Source organism: Bombyx mori, chromosome 9, assembly GCF_030269925.1.
Source record: "Bombyx mori chromosome 9, ASM3026992v2".
Lineage (NCBI taxonomy): Eukaryota > Metazoa > Arthropoda > Insecta > Lepidoptera > Bombycidae > Bombyx > Bombyx mori.
In genome coordinates this window covers 5,269,821-5,280,844 of record NC_085115.1, presented here as the reverse complement: position 1 = coordinate 5,280,844, position 11,024 = coordinate 5,269,821, and the positions used below count along the sequence as shown (strand labels likewise).

At 38.6% G+C, this 11,024-nt stretch overlaps 1 protein-coding gene across 3 annotated transcripts in view; it reads right to left on the bottom strand.

Moving 5' to 3' along the window:
* Window positions 1-11,024, bottom strand: part of LOC101737439 (uncharacterized) — a 232,867-nt gene that overhangs the window by 25,647 nt on the left and 196,196 nt on the right. For all 3 annotated transcript variants that reach the window (XR_009973797.1, XM_012689934.4, XM_062670056.1), the window contains exon 3: window positions 3,206-3,283. Coding sequence is in view for 2 of the 3 variants with exons in the window: in XM_012689934.4 (XP_012545388.1) it covers window positions 3,206-3,283 (78 nt within the window). In the remaining variant the exon portion in view is untranslated. The remainder of the gene's footprint in view (window positions 1-3,205; window positions 3,284-11,024) is intronic.

Below are 11,024 nucleotides of genomic sequence, written 5' to 3'. Positions count from 1 at the left end.
TTTCTGCCGTGAAGCGGTAATGCGTTTCGGTTTGAAGGGTGGAGCAGCCGTTGTAACTATACTGAGACTTTAGAACTTATATCTCAAGGTGGGTGGCGCATTTACATTGTGGATGTCTATGGGCTCCAGTAACCACTTAACACCAGGTGGGCTGTGAGCTCGTCCACTCACCTAAGCAATAAAAAAAAAAAAAACAATCGCCAGCATTTACTGGCGTATTTCAAGCGATATATTAAAATTGTGTAATGTTTATATATGACTACTACTTCTAATATACCGTCTGTGGTAATTTAGTAATCGACTTTGCGTGCTTACTGGTGTTAGGGTGTATCATAAGTCCCAACAGGCAGATACCACCATCCTGCTTATATCACGCTTTGATGAGTTACACTACCGCAATAGAGTTGAGAATGTGAGTTCACGCCTCAAAATGTGTTAAGACATTCACTTTATGGTATGGACTCCATTGACACAAGTTGACCCGTGAAATCATCGAAAGATGTGCCGAAAGCAAAAAAAAAATTATATACTAACACGACAAATATTTATGAATAGTTCGGACATGAATATATTGCCGCTTTGACTGTGGAAACGCTCTCTATTACGTTCTGGGTATTACGATACAGAACTTTTTTTTAGTCGTTTTTTTAGTTTTTTTAGTTGTGTCTGTGTTTCATAGTTCTTCTTCCTAGTCGTTCTCTCTTAGGAGAGTAGTCGTGGATGATAAAGCAGCACTATCATTTGTTGCAGTCTTCAGTGTCTCTGGTACTTTGGACCAAGGACGACTGTGTCACAACTTTTATAAAGCCTGTCCATCACTAAGAAGATCAGCCCGCTGAGTTTCTCGCCGGATCTTCTCAGTGGGTCGCGTTTTCCATCCGGTGGTAGATTCTGCGAAGCATTGCTCTTGCTAGGGCTAGTGTTATCAACACTCCCTGTTTGAGCCCCGTGAGTTCACCTACACGTCAAGGAGAAGCTGAAATAGCCTCTTAAGGCTATCAGCATAGATAAGAAGAAAAGAGGAGATCAACCACGTGACCGATTGCCCTCCACCTGTCCTTGGAAATCAAGTCGTTCCATAGACATGGTACAAATCAGGAAATGTCTATAACTATTTTAAGGTCGACGTGCAGCGAAGCTCAACGTTAAATCACATACTATTTTCTAATTCAATTAATTGCAATTTAAATCCATTCATTTATCGTCCAGGGTCGAATAACTGTCATCATGAATGGGTCATTAAATCATTACTGTGTTATTTGCATTGAAAACACTCGATTTCTCAGTGTACTCTGGCTAATGTATGAGATCACGTTCTTGTCACCAGTTTAATGGAAAATATACACGTTAATTATTTTTCAGACGAGACCATAATCCACCTGGTTAACTGGATCTCAATGTGATAACATAAAGTGTATATTTATCGAAAATTGAGACATTAGATCAAAATCTCAGCCGTGTTGATGACAATATCCCGTTCTTCAAACAGCAATATCCACCCTCACCAGGCACACTACCATCAGACCAAAATCAGCATAATTTTAGAAAGCTTTATTTACGGGTTTTTAGGAGTAAAATAAATTATTTTACGCCTGCTCTATGATACTTGTGTGCTACGTTCTTGAAATGTGAAGTGTACCTACTTCACGATAGATAGCAACTTTGTAGTATTTATTACCTTGTTGTAAAATATTTATGCTTATTTATATTGGAATTTGAAAATGAATATTTCGTATAGATAATAAGTAGCGTGATTAAATGATATTTAAAGAAAAAGAAAACCAGACTGAACATAATTAATATTCTATACCAAAAATGCATTATAAACTATAAATGACACAGTATGCTTTTGTCAGGTCTCGATTAATTGGAACATTAATTAGGACCACACGAAAAGTCTTAGCCTTCAAACAACAACAATAATCATCAAAATTGCTTCGCATAAACAAAGTTCTGAGGTAACAGCACACCTTAAAAAAAATTGGTCGAATTAAGAATCTCCTCCTTTTTTTAAGTCTGTTAAAAATAAATCGGGTCACTACTATGTTTGACAAACATCACGTATTACGCCAACAAATAAACACAAAGAATCCAATAACGCATGCAACGATTTTATTTACAACGAGAACCATCATTGTTCCGGAAACGAATGCAACGATTAATGAAATAAAGCAGTCCGCAATCAATTCTCGGTTGCAAATTGAATCTTTCAACGTCCCACAGAGCTTGTGGCAATATTTATTAATGCTACTACAGCTTATTGAAAGCGGCTCTTATTTGTCGAACGTAAATTGTTTTGTCCAAGCGATTGAGTTTACTAGTTACACATAGTGGTTGAAAGATTCTAATTACGGAAGAGGATACTCTGAGTGAGTATTACTAAAAGAACTGGTGAAACCGAACCAATACTAATTTTATATCACTGGTCTGCAGTTGTGGAAGTTTTACGCATTTTCCATTTTCTGTGAGCATCTTTTTTTTTTCTCCTACTTAAGCTGATAGCCTTGAGAGGCTATTTCAGCGTAATCTTAACTAGTAGGTGAGCTCTCGGGGCTCAAACCTGACGACGTTGCTAACACGAACCCTAGCAAGAGCCGTGCTTCGCAAAATCTACCACCGGATCAGAAAAGCGACCCACTGAGAAGATCCGGCGAGAAACTCAGTGGGCTGTGTCTGTGGATTAATTTACTCTTCGAGCCCTACGTCGCAAGCGACGGGTTCGACAAGAACGATGACCGGTGCTTGAGGTACCTAAAAGCACCGTTAGTGGATCGGGAGGATCCGAAACGACATGTTTTGGGCGACGTCGACTGCTTTCCATTCTGTCCGCAGGATCAGGAATGAAATGTGAGCATTGAGTTTCATCATAAGTACTGGCTGCGCTTTGTGAGCCTGGGAGAGAGTATCGCCCTCTAGCCTGTTTCAGCCGCGAAGCAGACCAATATTACGGTGCATATACAATTAATATTGTGACGTCTATAGGATCGGGCCACTCAACACTGAGCCGCGAGCTGGTCTGCCCATAAAGAATTACAAAAAGCAGAGCTTCCCAAAGGCCTGTGACTATATTTTGCGTGCTAGTTGCGTGGATTTATCAAGTCCACCAAAAATAGTTTAACAAGCTATGCATAGTTCTTTCATTACCGGCAAAAGAAGTTTCCGTCTTTTAGTTTTAACGAGGGTACGAAAGTTTTAATGTACTTACTGGAGGTTCCTTCATCTTTGACGTCTTGTACTATTCGGCGGACGCTCTGTGTGAACTTGCCTACCAAGTTCGTACTCGCTGAAACAAACGGATAAGAGAGTTTACTAAAATGAAACATTTTATTTTTTTATCTCTATAGGCTAAACCCATCATATCTATACTATTACCGTCTATCGGATTGAGTATTTTGGCATCAAAGCTTAAGAATGAGATAGTGATCTTCTTCTTTGTACTGTACTTTGTAATGTTCCTTGGACAAAATGTAAATATCTTTTCACCAGATTGAACTGAATTCTTGTATTTACAATAAAAAAAGTTAATTAAGAGTTTCATAATAATTTTATGACTTCGTCTATTCTTTCGTATAATAATTTCGTATCGAATTATCTAACAGTCGATAAGAAAAACGCGATCATAAAAACATTCCGAAAATATTTCATGTGGATCGAACATTTTTAAAGCCTTACACAACATTAAAACACAGTTCTTTCGTAAAACACCGCACGTTTTCTCTTACGCATTATAGTACATTTACATAAATGATTGTTTTACCTTAACAAACGCTAAACAAACGCGTGCAAAATGTTTTAAGCTTAATTCCGGCGGTAACGTGGGCTGACTGCACACATTTTTCTTAACAGCCTCGTGTGTGTGTTTTTAACATTTTTGTTACGCATATTTTTTCCCTCATTTATATTGTTTACTGCTCCCAGAGGCCTATATGCTTCGTTTAAGAACATATACGTTAAAGTAAGACTCCTATGATAAATGAATAAATGTATAATTTTGTTGTTGCTTTTTTTCAGTATAAGCAATAGGGTATCATTAGGTTTCAATGGAAGGTTTTTGTAATTATAACAAATGGGTGAATCAGTTAATGGCCTACCTTAACAAATAGATGAATCAGTCTACCTGATGAAAACTGATTACAGGACTCCGTATTCATTTTACAACCTAATTTTGTTATCCCCTTAGAGCAGGGGTTCCCAAACTTACTTTGTGTACTGCCAACTTTGAGAATATATTTATTTTTTGCGCTCCCATTCTTTCACATACCTAAAAACCACTATAGTGAGAGTTTAGCTGGCGTCTAAGAGTCCTCTTAGATGAAATTACAAATCGCCTCCCAAGCTTCTGCACAACGCTCCCTTTTTTTTTCTGGATCTGTTACCGCCCCCCTTTAGGCCTGCAGCGCCGACAGGGGGCGTTATCGCCCACTTTGGGAAATGCTGTCTTAGAGGTTAAAATTCCAATTTTATTGTTTAATGGATATCCTATACTTCAAACTTGTACGCATGACTGTTTCGCCGCAGAACCTGAAGGATTTTAGTGCCACAGATTGTGAAGGGATGAGAAATCTCATAGCGACATCACAACAGATAAGGCACAAAGCTAACCATAGAAAGTGGTGAAGTTGAATTGAATACTATTGTATTGAATTTGTCGTGGTCTTAAACATAAGGCCGTGTGGCCAAATTGAGCGATGCGATTATGCCAGTGATCAAATTCAGCAGGCAGATACTAATTTCTCTAATGAAATACGTGCTTAACACATATTCATGAATAGCTTCCACGATGAAGGAATAACATCATGCAATAAAAATCAAACCCGCAACTACATTCCCGACCCTGCGGACAGAATGGAAAGCAGTCGACGTCGCCCAAAACACGTTCTTTCGGATCCTCCCGATCCACTAACGGTGCTTTTAGGTACCTCAAGCACCGGTCATCGTTCTCGTCGAACCCGTCGCTTGCGACGAAGGGCTCGGCGAGTAAATTAACCTAAAGACACAGCCCACTGAGTTTCTCGCCGGATCTTCTCAGTGGGTCACATTTCCGATCCGGTGGTACATTCTGCGAAGCACTGCTCTTGCTAGGGTGCGTGTTAGCAACGTCGTCAGGTTTGAGCCCCGCGAGCTTACCTACTAGTTAAGGTTACGCTGAAATAGCCTCTCAAGCCTATCAGCTTAGGTAAAAAACAAAAAAAACTAAGAAATTTGTCTATAATATGCTTCACGTTTGTAGAATATTAAGCTAGAGAATTGTGTTGTGCAGCAACAATTAATACAATAGCTCCCCGGGTACAAGGAAACTTTTAATGTAAAAGTTGTTCGTCGGAGTTTTAAGGGAATGTTTTACTAAAGTGCTCCAATAAATTTCGATACTTTTTTTCTATTTTGTACGTTAAGACAACGTCTTGTTTATCTATATTCATTTTTCAATTAATGAGCTTTTTTTTTAATTTAAGTATTTTCTCCGTTTATGATTTGTTTAATATTTTATACATTAGCAATGTTAAACCAAACTTTAAAGTTTATGAACATTACTTGAGGAATTTAAATCAAAGTTATGGTTAGTTATATAATGTATGTATTAAGTCTGTATTTATTAGGCACTTAGAATCTATTTATGATTTTGAATTTCGAATCGTTAATGAGTTATTTATTACAATTTATTAATACAATTTATTATTAGAATGGATGTTCAGAAATGGATCAAGCATTTTTCAATTTAAGTTAGTGTCTTTTTTGTAAAGATTTAAGACGACATCATCGTAATGGACAGTAAATAAGGCGGCATATACGAGGCGGCATACATCGTTCTTAACAGCATTTAGTTTAGGTATACTAGTTAAATTCTCATCCAAAAACACTTTGAGCATTCTTCAAGTCAAGGAATTAATAATATTAATAAAACGTGGTCACGAATGACACTCACCGATCCGAAACTATTTGAAAACTGCAAGGCCAGGTTTTTATAGCATTTCTAGCTTGCTTGTAAATGATGATTTGCGTGATTACTGGTGGTAGGACCGCTTCTGAGCCCGCGCGGTTAGGTACCACCACCCTATCTATTTTTGCCGTGAAGCAGTAATTCCTTTCGGTTTGAAGGGTGGCGTAGCCGTTGTAACTATACTTGAGACCTTAGAACTTATATCTCAAGGTGGGTGGAACTTATATCTCAACACCAGATGGGCTGTGAGCTCGTCCACCCATCTAAGCAATAAATAAAAAAAGTTTGAGGCAGTTAAAGCTCGTGGAGTCAACCAGACTTAGCATATGGATTGGTTGCACCGCCTGTCTTCTTTTTCCAGACTAATAACAATACAATGTTTCGGTAGGTACAGCGTGTTCCGCAAAAAACATCGTATATCTCAGTTATATTTTTGTCTAGTTAAAATAAGCAAGCGCAAAAGGTTTTTTGCATTTTTAATGGCATTACTAAACATGCATTAACATTTACGATGCTCAGATGTAGAGTGTAGACTTCGACGGTGTAGAGATTTTAGGAGATTAAAAAGGTTGTTTCCTTATTGTTATGCTGATGTCGAGGGATGTTTCTTTATGGTTTCCATTGCTTGATTACGTGAATATAATATTGTAAATATGGGAATAGTTTATAAATAAGTTCACTGGTTTAATGTTATTATTATTTCTTGCAATATAATTTAATAATTCCAATGGGTGGAAAATTCGCCCATTAGAATGATAAATCGATATACTAGGATACTGCTTTACCACATTTAGTAACAAGTCTATTCAGTGATCTATAATGATAAGTTCTTCTTCTTCTCCATCGTTCCCTCGTTACTGAGGATCGCGACTCCGTTTCAGCCTGTCGGCTGCCTGCCTCCATCGGTTCCGGTCAGTTGCCTGGTGAGGTGCAGCACTAAGTGGTCCGTTGGTTTGCTCGGAGATCTGGTCGGACTAACATTTGGGGCTCCGGCCTCTAGGACGGAACTTTAACTCCGCCGTAGACGGTCCCAAGCCCGGTTTAAGAAAGGAGGAGGGTTGACTATAAACGGCGTGTACCTACATCACCAAGGTACCTACATTGATAGTCGTAAAAACGCCAACTTCGAGTAGCAGGCGATGATCAACTAACCTACTCAAATAATCTGGTCACGGTGGACCTTGAAGACTAAATACCTCCTAAAATAACCGACGTAGAAGGTAATGAGAACCCACTACGCTTACAGTCCCAAGAGAACTCCATTGAAGCTATGTCAATGATAAGTTACTAAGCAATTTTTATCATTCACAACCCAACTCTCTACACACTTTATTAATTAAATAAAACTGGATAAACTATTAAAAAAAACTTTATAGAACATTTCAGCCAAAACTCGAACTACCTCTTTACACGTGTACATATATATGCTATTAATACTGAATGAGAAGATTTTTTTGAGTGAACGGTTGCTGTGTTAAGTCTAGAGAGGCAAATACCTCGGGTCACAGAGCCGACGATGTTTGCACAGTGAAGCCAGGAAATGGAATTTCTCAACGATAGTCGCTTGGCAAAGACGTTAAGGAATACTTAAATAGGATTGTACTGGAACGTCAAAGTGCAGAGAGACTCTTGGTTCATTTCCGATTACTTCACTGTGGATGCGATACGATGTGGAGCTAATGTGTTTGCTGATGTTCTGCATGTGAAATTTCCCTATTTCAGTTTCGTATCTGGGCAGTGGATTTTTTGGAATATTTGATTTTTATTTTTATTCCGTTGAGAGATGAACGAGTTGAAGGTCTTCCTGGCATTAACTGCAAGTCATAGATATCAGAACGTAAATACCACCACTCATTGAGACGTGAGGTCGTCGTGGCCTAAAGGATAAGACGTCCGGTGCATTCGTGTGTAGCGATGCACCGGTGTCCGAATCCCGTGAGCTCGTCCACCAATCTAAGCAATAAAAAAAAAAGTTCGTAATCGCATCGTGTAGTGTAGTGGCTGTCCCTCGAACTAGACAAGGGATAATTAATTCAGGGCCTCACACCTACCAATGCGGGCTTACAATACGTTATATCACTAGAAAATGCCAATTGGCAAACGTAGCATACTGGTAAAAATATTAGATAATGCTTCCGTCCATTTATTTTTACTGGTGGTAGGACCTCTTGTGAGTCCGCACGGGTAGGTACCACCACTCTGCCTATTTCTGCCGTGAAGCAGTAATGCGTTTCGGTTTGAAGGGTGGGGCAGCCGTTGTAACTATACTGAGATCTTAGAACTTATATCTCAAGGTGAGTGGCGTATTTACGTTGGAGATGTCTATGGGCTCCAGTAACCACCAAACACCAGGCGGGCTGTGAGCTCGTCCACCCATCTAAGCAATAAAAAAAATAGGTGAATTGCTAAGTTGTTTTTGACGACACTTGCGGGATGATAGAGAGGTGCTCTACTAAGCCGCCACAGAATCATAGTTGAGTCGAACTTAGTGCCTACAAACTACAAACTCATGATAATCAAAATACAATTACTTAAAATTATACATTCTCTTTTGGAGCATGCTTGATACAACAATATGTAAGGAGATGAGCCCAATTTGTATCCTGTGCATATCTTGTAATTCCAATTTTATATTATCATTGACTATTGATCCACTCGGGCGATTTCTTTATAGTTCCATTTGTTCTTACATGAAATCCCAGTGTTTATTCAGAGATTAATTGAAACTAGTTTTACGGTTTATCTTTGGGTTTTTATTGTAATTGTATTATTACCAACTTTCGTTGCTCGAATATTTTACAGTTTTCGTGGTCATAAATGACTACGGTATTATTCGTTGGCACTTATTGTGCTAATTGTTCGTGGTAGTTTTAATTAGGTATACGAAGAAATCGAATTGAACACGAAAACTGAAGAAAATACTTTATGCTTACTTATACTTTATACTTACTGTTAGCTTAAGCTTCTCTAAAATATGCCACCTTTATAATATTAGACCAAGATCGGTTTTAAACTGCTACACCGTCGAAATCAACCTTCAGTGAATACTTGAACTTTAAATGTCCTACTATTATAAAGTGCATTCAAATAACACGCTCACGGGATTTAATTTTGCAATAACGATGCGAGCCTTGCGATTCTCACGGTTAAAATAGTCTAAGCGTTGAAGAAGATTTTGATTCAATGGAACTTTCAAGGCTTTATACAGTATTTTAATAATGTTGTTTTTAAATTTTGACCAAAATCATCAATCTAACGTCACAGAGTAGACATTTATAATATTGTTTGCGGCGTAAGCGTTCCAACTAACAAAAATACCTATTTTATGTTTATGGTAATTTACGTGTCATTTGTTTTACCAAAATCTTGGATTACTATAATGATGTCTTGTTCTTGGTTTTTCTAAATAGTAAAAGGTTCTAGCGTGACTCATAAATTTTGTAAATAGACAACCTACATAAATTAGAGGTGATTCAGCTTTGTAGCTACGTGGGCATTGTGGGCTATTCCCATACGCGTTACTTGGAAAAGCTTACGTTGAATGACTTTACATATCCAAAAAGATTAAATGATATTAGTAGTGACATATACTGACTGGTATGTACTGAGATGGTATGGACATGCGATGGGACGAAATGACAATGCCGTTGTTAAGAAAGTTTTAAATGTGAATGTGGAAGGCTTTAGAGGAAGAGGTAGACCTAAGAAAAATTGGATGGATTGTGTGATAGGCGATATGTGTATAAGGGGAGTGAGCGAAGAAATGGTATATGATAGAGGAGTATGGGAGGAGAAATCATGTTGCACCGACCCCAGGTAACTGGGAGAAGGAAAGGAGAACGATGATATGAGTAGTGACAAATATTCGGTAGGCAGCGGCTTGGCTCTGCCCCTGGCATTGCTGAAGTCCATGGGCGACGGTAACCACTCACCATCAGTTGGGCTCTATGATCGTCTGCCTATAAGGGCAATAAAAAAAAATATCTTGGTTATTTTTATTAAAATTCAACTTCGATATTCAATCAAAATGAATGTTTAGGTTTTTGTTTGTGATGTATGCGTTTTGTGTTGTGTGTTTGTTTCGAGTTGTTCATGGCACATCGTATATTTTTGCTGGCATCACCAAGATAAGTATGTAGATAGCGACTGATTACTTTTAAGATATTTTTCAAATATGATGAGTTGATTATATTCCAGCTTGGCCGGCCTATAGGAGTTTATTGTAAAGATTATATTGCAGGAGTGCTCCTATTTCTGTTTTCTTGTATTTTTACTCTATTTATTGACGCGGTGACGTGGTGGTGAGTGCCTCTGGCTGCTAGGCCGAAGATCGTGAATTCGATTACTACTTTGGGTAAACATTCGTGTGCCGAACCGGTTTGTTTGCTATTTGTCAGTGTGTTTAATATTTATTTACCTATTTTTAATATACTATATATGTATCTGTCTCCCACAGTACAGAAATCCTAGTTTCAGGCTAGATCGCGGATCGCTTGGAACCTTTGGGTCTACCGCAGAACATCGGTTCTCTATATACCGTTTATTCCAAGTAGAGCGCTCTAAGAAACTGTTTTTTTTAAGTTTTATTGCCCTTGTAGGCAGACTAGCATACGACCTACCTGATGGTGAGTGGTTACCGTCGTCCATGGACTTCAGTAATGCCAGGGGCAGAGCCAAGCCACTGCCTACCGATCCTGTTAGATCCCTCTATCTTTTTTTTACCATCACACCTCCCGCCATTGGAGCAGAGATCAACCACCTATCTGGAACTGCTGCGTTCACCGACACTGGGTTTCCAGAGATATTTTTTGCCATGTATCATCCGGCTCTGGATGGATACTCCCCTCCACGGTGTTTCCCGAGCGCTATGACATGTCCTTCTTCAAACGAGGCTTGCGGATCACCATCAGGTGGACTGTTCGTCAGCTTACAAATGCTATAAAATAAAGATGACCATGTGTGATGGTTTCCGTTTATGTATTTATTTATTACATATTTATGAACTGTGTGTTGAATAAACGTGTCTGTCGGGTAACCGCTATACTCGTTATTATTCATATTGTTAATTGCGCTCAACCGCGCGGCA